This window comes from Crinia signifera, chromosome 4, assembly GCF_055691185.1.
Source record: "Crinia signifera chromosome 4, ASM5569118v1, whole genome shotgun sequence".
In the NCBI taxonomy this organism is placed as follows: domain Eukaryota; kingdom Metazoa; phylum Chordata; class Amphibia; order Anura; family Myobatrachidae; genus Crinia; species Crinia signifera.
In genome coordinates this window covers 239938657-239954057 of record NC_139220.1, presented here as the reverse complement: position 1 = coordinate 239954057, position 15401 = coordinate 239938657, and the positions used below count along the sequence as shown (strand labels likewise).

The 15401-nt window shown below is 40.3% G+C and overlaps 1 protein-coding gene across 1 annotated transcript in view; it reads right to left on the bottom strand.

Annotated features, from left to right (window-relative positions):
• Positions 1-15401, bottom strand: part of FURIN (furin, paired basic amino acid cleaving enzyme) — a 182101-nt gene that overhangs the window by 57687 nt on the left and 109013 nt on the right. Inside the window, exons 5-6 of the mRNA XM_083184108.1 lie at positions 9706-9834; positions 6879-6955 (exon numbers count right to left, since the gene is read on the bottom strand). Of these exons, the coding sequence (XP_083040234.1) occupies positions 6879-6955; positions 9706-9834 (206 nt within the window). The remainder of the gene's footprint in view (positions 1-6878; positions 6956-9705; positions 9835-15401) is intronic.

Below are 15401 nucleotides of genomic sequence, written 5' to 3'. Positions count from 1 at the left end.
AAATGTCTTGTTTTACTTACCCAGTAATTAACCCCTCCCTCATGCACCTGGGAAATGCTACTGAACTAATTGAGCATCTATCACTATCTGTATGTATGTTGTTAGAGGCAGAAGGGAGCCCATATTAGGAGGAGATGTGGGTCCTGATATGCCACATGGAGTAGTCAGGGGTTGCTCCAAGGTAGGTAGCTCTTAGTTTGGATATATCAAGTAAGGAGCCATTATCATGTGGCTCCTTGCTGGTTAATCGTAGACCCAATTTAGGGTAACGGTGGTGTGGGGTGCGGTGCTCCTGGACTGGATGGGCTGGGTGCCTTTAGTGCGGCATGCTCTTACATTCTATTAACACTTTTCCCTCACTAACACTATCTCTATCCTATTTTAATTACATTCATTTATCTCTCCCTTTTATATAGCTTCGGCTTCCTATCACTAATTATTAACACTTAGTATATCACTGGCATGCCGCACTGGGCTTCCCAGCTTATGATGGTTTTTGGGGTGCCGCACCCTGCACCTAGATATAGCGCTAGGGACCCCCAATATACAGAGAAGCCTTGACGCGGCTTGGGGGCATAGCATACACCTGCGCAGGTATATGTAACCAATATCTCTGAATTCTATTATCATGTAGTGTTCTAGATTGGTTACTAGCATTGCTCAGTGTGCTGAGGAAAAAATGTCTTGTTTTACTTACCCAGTAATTAACCCCTCCCTCATGCACCTGGGAAATGCTACTGAACTAATTGAGCATCTATCACTATCTTTATGTATGTTCTTCGCTGTAATCATCCAATTTTTGGCATGTTTTTCAAAATACACGATTCGTGAGCAGGTGAAAAAAAAACCCTGATGGTGCTGGCAATAATTACCCATATAGTACTGCACATTCATTTTTCCATAAATTCCTCGTCACTTTCTTCCTCCCACACATATTCATCTCACCTCTTCCTCAATCTTATTTAATACATCACATACTGTAATGGCCTCATTTATCAAAACTAATGCACAATGGTTTTTTACTTCAAAAAGATCATACTCCGGAGTCTCAGTGCAAGTACAATACTGGAAGCAAGAAATAGGGATATCATCATTAAGACCCATTGGTGATAAAACTGAGCAGATTAATCCAAATCCTCACTGCTCAAAGTTTTATCACCAATGGGCCTTAATGACTATATCCCTATTTCTTACTTCCAGTAATGTACTTGCTCTAATTGGTTAGTCTAATGATTTATGTATATGGCTGTATAATGCTATGTATTTAGTGCTATGTAAATATACATGTCTTTAATAGTACAATATCACGGATTAGATACAATTCCCTAGAAATGTACATAACTGATTTCTTGTTAAATTGCCACCTAGTCCTTTCTGGAGGGTGCACCCGCACCCAAAAATACATATATCAGGTAAATAAGCAATGTTTCTTTGAAACCACATTGAAAAGGGCTGAGATATGAACCCCAAGAGGCCAATTTTAGACCCATATTCCAATCCTCTTAGGAGAAGAGAAAGTATTCTTGTGGTCTTGAAATTCTTGGTGGTGTTATAATGTCTTGAAGCACACCAGGAGAAGTAGGTATGCCATACTCTATAGTATATATCTTCGCTGAAGCAGGTTTTCAGGCCTTAATCAGTTTGAACTACACTGTCCGAAAACCCTTTTAGCGTCAGGATGGCAGATTCAAGCGCCATGCCATGGCAGACTATGTAGGTTGGGAAACCAATGAAGACTGGGCCAGGCAGAGGCCACTAATATGGAGGTTTCCACCTTCATGTTTGAGTTTAGGAAGTACTCGTAGAAGCATGGAAACTGGAGGGAATATGTATGGAAGATGAAACGGCCACGGTATTTACAGTAAGTCTGAATAATGCTTGGGGATCATGACCCATAATCAGCTACCTTGTGAATATAGTGAGACGCCATCAGGTCCACATCAGGATGACCCCAGCATTCCACAAGAAGTAGGAACACTTCTGGGTGGAGGGACCATTCTCCTGGGTGAACATCTTGGTGACTTAGGAAGTCCGCCTCCCAGTTGAAGATTCTGGGAATAAACACAGCTGACAATGCTGGGATGTGTTGTTCGGTCCAAGTCAATATTTTTGATACCTCCCTCATGGCTTTGGCACAGAGTGCCACTGAGTGGTCTATATAAGCCAACGTTGTGGCTTCGTCTGACCGTACCTGTATGGCATAGTACATTGTACACTGCCCGCAGCTCCAGAATACTGATGGATAATTGAGCTTCTGACAAGTATATTTTCTATTCTACTACGGCACCGCCGGCTTGCAACCATAGTTAGAAGAACTCAGTTGTTGATCCAAAACGGCCATCCTTGATTTAAGTGATGAGTGTTTGACTTCAGTAGTGTGGGTATTTTTGACATGGTGGCTAGTGTCATGAATTGTGACCTGCTCCGATGCTGGCCATCCCACCCGAGTAGAATCAGACGCTGTAGCAGGTAAGAGTGAAATTGCACCCATTCGACCATGTCGAACATAGACCCATCAGGCATAGAATTTGAAACACCTGATGCATTGAGACCTGGAGTGTCAAAGAAACAAACATTTTTGTCTGCAAATTCTGACACTTGTCTGGTGTCAGAAACCGTCATTGTGCACTGAAATCACCTTCACAAATTTGTCGAGTGATTTTAGATTATAGTACAGTATAGGCCTGTACATCCAGTTTGGTTTTGGGACCAAAAGCAGGGGTTGACCTAGTCGTGTCGAATTAATGACTGTCGACCATCTTTAGGTCGACCAACCGACCGTATCCCATCTAGATTATAATCAAATCAGTCCCTGGTAAGGTGGTGTTTAAGAAAGTATTCTCCGTATTACTGCTACATATAAGCGCTATATCTTAATTACATTGTGCTACAAATATAAAAAATGTAATCAAATCCCTTTAAAAAAAAAAAAAAAAAAACTAAGCCACAAGTTGAAAGCTGAAAAATACCCAAAAATAAAAACACATAAATAAAATAACTTAAAAACACACAAGAAAACGCACTGGCAGCAGAACAGATTGTCTGTGTATGTATCTCTTGTATGGGAGAGGTGGGAATAAAAGTGGATGATAGAAATGAGGTTAACTGGCACCAGGAGAAACACAATCCCTGGTTTCCATCAGGAGACTGGCACAGTACAAGCACCAACTGCTCGCAGATACAGGAGATGATTAATTTCTTCTTCTAACTTGCTGCCAATAGAATTGGAAGAGTCTCAATTTAAAATAAAATTAGAGTGATTATAGAGAGAGAGTACATGGAGAGGAGAGAATATAACTTAAGAGATACAGATATGGCTATAGTGTTTCCATTGTCACCTGATATTTACTTAGAAAAAAAAAATCTAGTATGTTCTTTTAAACCATTTGCATAAATATTTTGCATGTTACCTGCAACTCATGTTAAAAAGGGAGGTTCTTTAAGTACAACATTTTATTGACCTCATCGAGAGCAAAACGAGAAAAAAGTATACAGTGAGATTGTTTGCTGCAATGTAGGCACACGCTGATTTACACAAAAAAAAATGCAACAGGCGAAAATATAACAGCAAAGGCTGAGGCTGGGTGGTCAATTCACATAAATGAGAAGGGGGCGAATTGCCTAAAATGGCTCTTCCCAAACCCCTCGCAGTCCATTCTGACCCGGGATTTGTGGATATTTCTATGCAGCCCTATAAGGCTACAGGAAAGACAAAACCCCATAAAACACAAAGTCCAGAGCTACCATAAGTGTGGCATATATTGTGTGGGGGTCTACACAAATCCAATCGACCCCTAAGCTAATGTATCATATCCGTGTACAATTTAAATAGTAATATATTAATGGATAGAAATCATTGTGCAACTGAAAATATGGCAGAAGAGGACATTAATTACTAAACCAAGACTGGTAAATTAAAACTAGTTAACATTATACATTAGCCTATGGTAGGCACAAGTACAGTAAGCAACGCAACTGATTTTTTGTTTTACAAAGAAGCCATACAGTCTCAAGAATGCAAGAACTTCATGGTAAAGTTCCAATTCATACACTGTTCAACTCTCCCATGAAGAAGGGTGAACTCAGGTGAAACTAGAAAAGGGCTGTACTTCATCAGTCAGGAAGAGGACAGGTATTATCATACACATGAATGTGCGTACGTACATATGTGTAAATGTAGACTCCATAGTACCAGGGACTAATTATTCTTGCGATTATGCTGAAGTGAAAGAGGGCAATGCTCATTAGCAGATTTAGACAGATGTAAAAGATCAGGCCTCTGCCATCTACACTGCATAACACCCACAGCAATCACACAGTTCATGCCAGTTCTGCCCACAATGTTATCACCTTTACCCTTTTCTATTTCCTTTTTAATTGCAATGCTAAAGGTTTTGTTTAATGGCTTGGAATGAAGACCTTAAATAATGTTGTGTGACCCATTGTAGATTGTGCCCATATCCGCTACTGCTGTAGTTACAGAGGATCAACGAGTCTTAATGCTGTAGATTATCCAGCTTTATAATCCCAGGAACTACACTAGTCACCAAGCGGAACTGATACACGGCCTTTATTCTCTGTCTAGATGTCACAGGAATGAATTTTTATCACTCAAGCATCACAGATCATTTGTTTTTTTTTTTATATGAGGCAATTACCAAGTCATAATTCCAGTATACGTGTTCTTCCAATAAACGTTTCAAGTAAAAATCAGATTTATACATTTTGCATATTTAAAATGTAAGGTTTCAGAAATGTATTATTTTTGTAAGAAAAATCTATCTGTTCATCAATGATGAAGTAGTTTGACAGGTATACGGTCACTAGGTTGACAAGGGGAAGGTTGACACGCATCAAGGTCGACATGGGCTTAGGGCAACAGGTCACTAGGTCGACACATGCACGTGGTTTTTTTTCGCTTTTTTTTTTTAGCCGATAGGTGGCATTTCATACCCTACCATCCACTAGGGCAGTGGTTCCCAAACTTTTTTGAATCACGGCACCCTAGAGCATCAAAATATTTTCAAGGCACCCCTAGGCCAAATGCTTCTTATTGAGAAATTCAGATTTTTTTTTAATTAAGTGCATTGTGTTTATATGTTACAGTTATGTGGTGAGGGACAGGATTTGCTCCTGTTTGTCCACATGTATTATGATTGGCAGCCACTAGCACTGGTTTTGCCTGTTACATTGACCATAAATATTATGAATTGATCTTGGTCCACCAACCCAAGGCACCCCTGAAAGTGTCCTGAGGCCCCCCAGGGTGCCTAGGCACACAGTTTGGGAACCACTGCACTAGGGCATGGTGGGAGAATAAATTAGTGTGAAGAGTATAGCAAGGCACCGTGCCCGAAGTAGGAGCGCGGTGCACTTTTAGTGTCCACGTAGACATTCAAGATACAAAACTTGAAAAACCACATGTCGACCTTTTGAAAGTCGACCTAAGCCTACGTCGACCATCAGAGGTGTCGACCCTATGATCGATACCTGTTTGACAAGCTCAGAAATCATGTCCAATGGATTCAAAATTAGAACTGGCCAAATGTTCATTTTTATTTTGAATCACCGCATTCCCTCATCAATGCAATAACAAAAAACCTTAAGGGGTGTACACATAGGCTGCAGCTGGGGGATTTTAAGTAGTGGATATTTCACAGCAGCTGCCGGGGAGAAGCCAGCGGTCATACCCAGCAGCAGCCCACATATACAGCCGAATAGGGACTGCAGGGTCTAGTAAGAATGTTCTTGCAGTGTCTATTCAGCTGGGTGATCATGACACTGCTGGGCCGCACATCGCTATTGTCCGCTGTGTACACGTGGGTCGATTCAGGCAAACCTTCTAATTGATTTTGATTATGTAGTGCCCGTGTGTACAAGGCTTTCGATTTTTAGTGTAGTTGCTCTCTGACGAAGAACCAAAATTCCACATCCTCATGTGACAGCATGGCGGCACAGTGATTAGCATTGTTGCTTCAATGTACTGGGGTGAGAAGTTCAATTTTTAACAAGGGCACTGTCTGTTTGGGGTTTGAAAGTTCTCAGTGTGTTTGCATGACTTTTCCAGGTACTACAGGTTTCCTCTTACACTTCAAAAGGATACTGTCAGGTTATTGGCTGGTGTGCCTGTGTGTTCGGTAATAGGCACTGTAAGCTCCAATGGGACAGTGACTGATTATTAAGACAATTATACCCTGTGCAATGATGGCATTATATAAAACAAACCATATCCTCCATTTACGTAGTTGAAGTTATTTATAATCTGATTGCACAACCAGTTGTCATGTTCTTGGATAATGTGTATTTTGTTTTTTTCACGTACAGACAAATCTTCCTGCAGAGTGACAGATTAAACACTACGCGTCCTATCTACTCTGGAAATTATTTCCCGACTGGACTACCAGGGGAACCACTATTGTACGCAATACTCCGAAAAAAACCTTTATTAGTTTTTCTAAGCGGATTACAAATTTCTCCTTAAATTTAAAATTAAATTCGATATCATTCCTAGAATTGTATAGTTTACCTTTAAATCACATAATAATGCCACTTTTTAACGAATGAGAATCATAGGTGTGCACAGGGGGTGTGCCCAGGCACCCCTTAATGCCCAACACACCCACACTCTTCACTGCCGCCGCATCCGGCCACTAACCCAATGCAGGCTGCATGTGCATTCTGTCTGCGGTGACTCCTCCAAAAATGGCCGCCGCCTTGGAGGAGACAGTCCCTAGAGGAGCGATCGCTTAGAAAATGCCACTTAATTGCTATATGTGTAGGCCACATAACTGCTTCAGAAATCGGCAGCTTAGTCTTTAAATATTAACTTGTGAAAAAAGTATTTCTGGTCCACCTTCGATTGACATGAATTTGCCCACCTGTTATCATTCAGCTGAGTGTAATGGGGCTGTGGATCTGGATCTTGGTCGTTGACATCGTAGCTGGCATCGGGATCCTAAATAAATACAAATTAAAAAAAAAAAGCCATTAAAAAAAAACATACTACAGAAACTGTCAATTAAAGTGACATGCAAATACATCATGTCCCCTTATCTGCTCTAGAACAGATCAGTTTTCTTTCTGCAGGCCGAAGTAGAAGAATTAAGATATCCCACTGCATTCAGTTTTTCATCAACCTAATGGCTCCGTCCTAATATATTTCAAGTGCACTGCGGCAACTGCCTCTCTGGAACAGTGGCAGAGATCAATAATCAATCTTTTTTTTTTTTTTTACCAAGCAGATGAATGTCTAACCATGCATTATTGAACTGTTCATTAAACACTGCTGCCGAGAAAATAAATTACAATAAAAATTCCTGCAAATGTCTATTTACTACTATAGGTCAAAGTAACAATAAAACCAATTTCACAGTATGAGCCGGGGAGAGAGGGAAAAAAAACCCCTACACCGTCTACACACATCTACATCTGTGACCGACGTCAAGTCTGCGCTGCAGCAGAAACCAGTTACTCCAATTAACTCTTCCAGTCACTGACCGATTCACTGTAAAATTCATTTTGGGATTTTGAAAAGGTTAAATGGAATGTACTGCATCCATCAACTACAACAAGATATAAAACTCTTGTAGATAAGTTTATTCGTAACCAAACTGCAATTGTTCTGGATTACGTATAGATGGGGGCTTTGTTCATGAAGACCCAGCTCAAAGGGGACAGCACATTCATAATAAGGAATGGAGCAGAAATGGCTCCTACTTTAGCTGTTCCTTTATGAAGATGGTTTAATTGGCTGATCCAATAAGCAAATGCTTTGTACAAACCAATCAGCATACTGTAACGGTTTAAACTAATATGATTCCACGTAGAAAATGCTTATGAGCACACTGTCACATGGAGAAACTAATTATAGCACCACCGGGGGCCACAGTCATGAGTTTGGCCTAATACACGCTGTCATCATGTGATGGAAAACAACATTCTTTTAACTAAACTGTACAGTATATGAAAAAATTAGATGCCTTTGCACCAGGGTGCTGCATGTCAGCAGATTATCAGCAATCCGCCCAAGTTAGCATATATCACCTGCACTTATTTTCAGATCTAATTTTAAATTTGCTTTTTTTAAGTAGTAGAATATAGGAGATTTTTCCTAAATCTAATAAAAAAAAAAAAAAAAAAAAACATAATAAAACTTTATACAAAAAAACCCCACACATGTAACATCACGTAATACAGCGGTTCTCAAACTGTGGGTCCCGACCTTCTCAGCCTGGGGTCACAACTCCATGTTGCTGACCATCAGACTGAGGACTTTTATATTCTCAGTGATTCAAGGAGTCTAAAATAACAGACAATTTAACAGATTTTTCAGACTCCTCCCATCATTTGGGGCCTCCACAATGCTGCCATGTATGTGCTGTCTACTGGCTACACATGTGATGTGATGACCTTCTGCAGCAACTTGTCTGATGGGGTCCCAGAGCAAAATAGTTTGAGGACCCCCTGATGTAACATATTCGAAGAATAGTTACTGTAAACCACAAGTACACAAATAACCGTAAAATGTAGAACATTTTTAATACAATTTATACGGAAACTCTGGACAAATTTCACTAATATCTTCCACCTGCTTTAAAAAGGTCATAAACAGTAGGCTACAGCACATATATTTATCTGGGGCACAACAGTGGTTATCAGTGAACTCATTGCAATAGTGTGGGCACCTAGCCAGGGAACGCCTGCCTGGAAACCTGTAATCCAAGATCGATCTAAAGAAATAGCTATTGCAAATAATACAAAGTAGGATTTTAAATAAATCTACTTGCTCATTAGATCTCCTTATACTGCTACAAATTCACAGTAGACATACTGTTTACATTCAAACCATTGGCATGAGGTATAAAATTTGTTGCCATAACTTTTCCAAAAAGGCATGTATCTGCATGGAAACGGGCCAGATATGGAGATTATCAGCATCATATATTTAGGGCTCATCATATTACACAGTGCGTTACAGAGAATATTTGGTCCACGCCCAGTGGAAATCCAGTCGACATTTCCTGCTAGCATGTTATTGGTATGTGGAAGGAAAACAGCACCCAGAGAATATAAAAATGCACAAACATAGGGAGCGCTTATAAACTGCACAATACAGAACTCATTCCCCTGCACTGTTTGGTAGCAATGCTAACCACACAGCACCTGTTTGTTGCCAAATTATTAACCTTTCCCAATTCTATTAGGAGAATTCATTCAATTGCCAATGGGACATTTAAAGCACTTTTGTTGTGTGGGGTTTTTCCTGCAGCCATGTAATTTTGAAAATTAAACATACTGTACTCTCCAGAGCAAGTTTGAAAACCCCCCAGCCCTTGCTCTGGCACCCTGGCAGAAGTTTCCAATTAGCCTAATTAGTCATTAATTACAGGGAGTGTCTCCTGCGTCCAAAACCAAGACCCTGTCCTCTGTCCATCCCAGACGATATAGATCTAGAGACAGGGCACATCCTGGCTCACAAAAAACAAACAGTTGAAAATTCAGAAACAATGCTAAAGAGAAAAAACTATGGAGAGAGGGGAGTAAAGCAGGCAGGAGGAATAGATGGGTGCCAATGCTGTAGGCAAAGTCATGTGTCCTGTATACGTGTGAACAGTTTTGTTGCCATATAGCAAATTTAAAATCAAAAGGATTTAAACTCTAACAGACATCTCTTGTGCAAGTTGTTGAGACTCAGTATCTACTCACATAATTCACTTCTAAGTCAGGGTGGTTCCTTTCAATTCCATCGTCGAGTATTGAGACGACAACACCTCTGCCCGTGTATCCCAGCTCCCAAGCTTCTTTCACATGTATATCTTGTCTGTTTCCATTATACTGGAAAATAAAACAAAGGATGTTTAGCCAATGCACTCCATGTAAACTTATTACAGTAGGGTACTTTCCTTATCTTAAAGAGAACACAACACTAACATTCAAATTACAGTCATGAAAACAAAAACATTACATATTGTGAATGGTTATGAATCCAGCCATCTTCCCGATAAGTTAGTATGAAATCTGTGGTTATGGTCATGCTGCCACTGAGTAATAACACAACCTAACTGTCACCAGCAAGGGTAAATTCAGTGAGCTGCCAACTAGGTAGTTACTTTGCTTCTACTTTTCCCTGATCCAATGTGCTTTCACCCAATCATGGGTCTATATTAGGCGATAAAAAAAGGACGCTGTTTGGACACCGTAATTGTGATCTGTCATTAATCGCTTTATCATCCGAAACAGCATTGGGTCTAATAGGTTATCACCCAATATAGGAAGCGCAGAGTTAATAGTGAGCATCTCTATGCTTCTCAGAGTTAATGTGACCATGCATTGCAACTACTGGAACCATGCTAAACCAGCCCCACGACCTCCATGCTTTACTGTAGGTGCAGTACTTGTACACGGACATAAGAAGTTCTCCAGGCAATAGCCAAACTCAAACATATCCATCTGATCTAAAAAATATAAGTTGTGAGTCATCCCTCCACAGCACTCCATTGTCCACTGTCCAGTTTTTGCTCTCATGACACCATCCAAACGATCCTAAGATCCATATTATCTGCGTATGGACCCCCTACAATGTGTTCCTGTCGAAACATACACAGTAACCATTTGAAACCCGTATGCATTGGGGACCAAAGTTTACGTAGCTCCCTGCATAGCACTTTCTGGTCCTCAAGTTGCAGTTTGGGGATCTTACAGGATGAAGTGCATTCCTGAAAATACAATTCAACGCATTAAATGACAAAAATCCAGTTGATGTTCCTAATATCCGCAATGCTTCTCACACTCATACCTGGGATTGAGCAGCCTGTGATGGTTTTTCAAATGCTTTAGCTCCGTTCGGGGAGCCAATAGGTCAGCAAATGATCAAATCAGTACCCCTCTACACGTGTTACACCTTCACTAACATGTCTGCAAGAGCGTAACATTTTGCTTGAGCCGGGATGTCCAATCACTTGTAGGAGATCGCCTTTTATGGTGTATACATACATGTTTGAAAGTGCAGGAAGCAATATTTTCACAACCACCACATTTCTAACTGAGGAAGAAAATCATGCTTACATATTTGGAAAAAATCCATAGTTTTCTTAATTTTATTGCATAATACCAAACTAAATGTTTTTTGGGCACTGTGGAGGTAATAGAGAAGGGGAGAGAGCGCACCACAATAGAACAACACTCAAAAAAAATTTCCAAGATCACTAGAACAGGCCATATTTTAATCCCATTACTCTGATGGAGGCATCCTGCACATTAATTTAATAGTATATTTAATAGGAATATATGCCCAGGCAGGGACAAAAGTTGCTGAGAAAGCGAAACTAACATCCATACCCCAATTTATGAAGCGTGAATTTGAGCAATGGGCTCTAAAAGCCTGGAGCTTTACCGTGAGCCAGGGACTTCATGCATTAGGAATTTATTACATTTTACAATAGTTCCTAAAATGATTTAATATTATATAGAATATTAGTCAAGGGCAACATTATCTTTGTTGCACTATAGCCCAGAGGGCCCCAAAGCTGCAGATACAGTACATAACCCAGAAGGTTAACAAGCTATAACCCAGTCCAGTTCAGATTCAATTTGTCAAAGAGTAAAAGGTACTCCACTTCACTCAATCCAATTCCAGAAGGTGCGAGCATGCAAAAGAGTTGGTTGCATGAAACTTACACACAAACAAAAAGCACATATACCTGAGAATTGTTTTTTTATTTATTTTTTATACAAAATGTGATGTGGGAGAACTGCATGAAAAAGTAATGAAACCATTGTTAGGTTTTGCAGGTTGGGGGATGGTGAGTTATTTTATTTTGGATGGTAGTGCAATAGACTAACAGTTTTCCGGTTAACCTTCTCTCCTTCTTTTATGGTGCAATACGTTAATATTGAACGGCATATCCATGTACTGTTCTTTCATATTTGTGCCCTTTTCTACTCGGATGTCCGCAAGAGCCCGGATGGCACCTCCGGGTGATTGTGTACTTATTTTTGGTTGAGATTTGCTTTCCATATTCTTATGGCTAACGGCGTGAAAGTGTATGTAAACGCCTATATATCTTATATATAGATGTGCCACATCTGTTATAGGTTTCTGTCATAGCACTACTATCTGTTAGTTTCTTTATTTGTCTTTAAAACTCAATAAAAAAATACTAAATTTAAAAAAGGTTTACCATTTTTGTACAAATTAGTAAAAAGTTGGGTACTTATGTATTATCTGGGCTCCCATGTTAAATGCACCCCATTTTTTCATACCCCTACTATCCAACTACGCATGGAGTTGATTTTATATAGTGTGGCGAGCGCAGCGAGCCACCGTGCCCGAAGCGTGGCGAGCCCCGCGAGGGGACACGGTCTCATAAGAAAAACGGGAGCCCAGATATTACATAAGTACCAAAAGTTGCAATAAACACTTTTATCTGCAACTTAATAAACACCTCCACATGTACCTGCCCCACATCCTCTACCCCTCCTCCACATGTACCTGCACCACATCCTTTACCCTTCCTCCATGTGTACTTGCCCCACATCCTTTACCCCTCCACATGTACCACATCATTTACCACTCCATATGTTATGTAAGGAGAAAAACAGAATTATAAGAGTGAAAACAACTATATATTTAGTGTGCAGGTGTGCTCCTGGCCACTTAAGTGGGGCAAACAACTATCCCTCCATATGTACCTGCTCCACCCCCTTTACCCCTCCAATAAACCCATTATTGAACTTTTTTTTCTTAAGAGAAATTCACCTGGAAACGAACAGGGTCTTTTTTCTCAAAATGATGCTATTTAAACCCCTTTGAGTGCATGATTAATGAATTTCGTGGGATGTAACAGAGGTTCTGCATGGCCCCGAATGTATACTGCAATAAAGATTTTGTTTATCCTTTTCTTTTGCTGAAGGTGATGCCCATAAAAAAAAAAAAAAAAAAAAAAACTTGCGAATTTGAAATTGGGTTGAAAGAATTTTAAACAAAATAAATTTGCACACAGTAATACAAGTAAGAAATGAGAAAGTAGGGGCGTGGCTTGGACGAGCTAAGAGCAGGCAGCAGTTTCCTGGAGCTCCTGCATCCCATCCTGTATATTTTCCAGTTTTGACCTAATGGATGGCTCTGAAGCGGGTGCTGCTGAGAGAACACCTACCTGACCACCTGATGCCCCTGCCGCGGTCTTTATCTGCCATTCCGGTAATACCATCTGCTGCGGCCTACTGTTACTCCGGCTCCGTCGCTCGCAGCCAACTGCCCTGCACGGAGTGCAGTGCCCTGATCGCGGGTGGTGGAGTGGACTGGGGGGCTGGAGCTGTTTTAGCGGGGACAGCGGCTAGTGGTCTCTGATGTGACTTACTGCTGTGGTCCGCACGGGAGAACCGGCGCCATCTTACCTGGTTCATGGAGCCATCGGGCGGCGGGGCTGTGCGAAGATTGGCACAAACCCTGCTATTGCCAGATACTGTAAGAGTGAGTTCACATCCCTCCATTGCTTTACAGCACGAATACTTGACGGATTCCTGTTGCGGTAAGTGGTAACGGCGGCAACATATTTGGCATGCAGACGTCATCTTTCCGGTTTAGAAGCCTGGCTGCGGCTTTCTACCAATGCCTTTTGTGCCGCATTTTAAACGAATACCAGCTTGGTTAAACATGGACTTCCTTTTACAACAGATCCTGCGAGAGATATATGAATCCTCTACTAGATTATGCCGGCAGCTGGATGATTTGAGGGGAGGTGTCTCATCTTCCCTGTGTCCCCTTGGTAATCGGGATATAGTTGATATGGGAGACATCCCTATACGTATGGAACCTCTGTCTTCTTCTGCTACAATCCTGGATTATAAAATACTGTGTGTAGGTCGGAAGGGGGACCGATCCTCTTTATTTCACTTCAGAAGATGCAAAACAATAAATGCGTGGGAGGCATTTAAATCTATAATTCCTTTGGCTTATCCTGATACGGGTATGGTTACTTCAATGGATTCATACTTCTTTGTTGACCTATATGTGCCTGTGACTGATTGGGATATTATCCCTGTCTGCATCAACGGTGTTACAGTTTGCCTTCAGCTCTTTGTTAAGATACAGAAGGCTATGGTTGTCTCCTACACATGGCACTATATGTACTCCGGATATTGCTTCAGCTATAGGCGTGAGACTAAGTTTATCTACAGTAATCCCATTTTGCTCCATAACGATGGCCAGATTAGGAATTTATTTGCATCAAATTGCTGTTTCAGTTTATATATGCCTTAATACTTCTACTTATCATAGTATTTGTTCACAATGTTGTTTCATTTCTGTTTTATGCTAAACACTCCACCATGTTTCAGTAGTATGGCAGCAGTTCCCTTTTTATTGCTATACGTTAGGTAGAATGGACCGTTTCATCTATATGTTTGAGGGGTTTTCTGGGAGGTTTGATTTGGCTTTTTGGGTGGTTTACTTTGTTAGTATTAGTGGGTTTAGGATAGAATTTCCGACAGATGATTATTTCCTGATATGTTTTTCTCCTGCGGGGGTGTAGTATCGTTTTAATCATAATCCTGTCTTAGTGCTTCAGTATCTCCTGTAATGTGTGCCCGGATGGCGCCGTCGGGCTTACACGTTTCCCTTAGGGTGTATCGGCTCCCATTACCACTATAACTTCACACTCTGTATACACTATCCTATGTCAATTCAAGACATTGCTTGCACCTATATGTTATTTATTCATTCTGTCCTGGTCGGAAATTGTTTATATGGTTCTTTTGGAAAATGTAAAAAAAACTCTTAAAAATTATTGAATAAAAAAAAAAAAAAAAAAAGAAATGAGAAAGTAGTCGAATGGTAGAGTAATAGAGAAAGAAACACCAAATGGCTAACAAAACAGTCTCCACACAGAAATAGGGAGATTGTGTTTGTTTCACATATCACTTTGCATGCTTCTTTGCAGTTCCTTTAACCTAATTTAACTTGACTTCTCAGCAAGCCAGATGTTTTCTGTTCTCCTAGGAATGCTTACAATGTTGGCATAGTAATCACCAAGGATAAGGCAGAGAGCGATTTCATTTTAATGGGAAAAACGTAAAAAAATAAATAAATAAAAAAATGCATTGAATGGCTTTGCCGTCTCAGAGGGGATAAGCATATTTTCTCATAAGCAATTTTTTGGCATAACAAGTGCAAAGTCAGTGGTTCAGAAACATTTAAAAAAAAAAAAAAAAAATCGGAAGATACCTGCTGGCTGTGTAAACTCAACATTTAAGATTTATATTCCTTTATTTAGATCATGTGAATTAGGGCACATACTGTAACTCAATCTGGTCACCGTCTCTCATAAACATTGAGAAATGAAACAATAAAAATAGTTTACCAAACAGGGCTCATATACACAGATAGAGAAAAAACAGAGTTA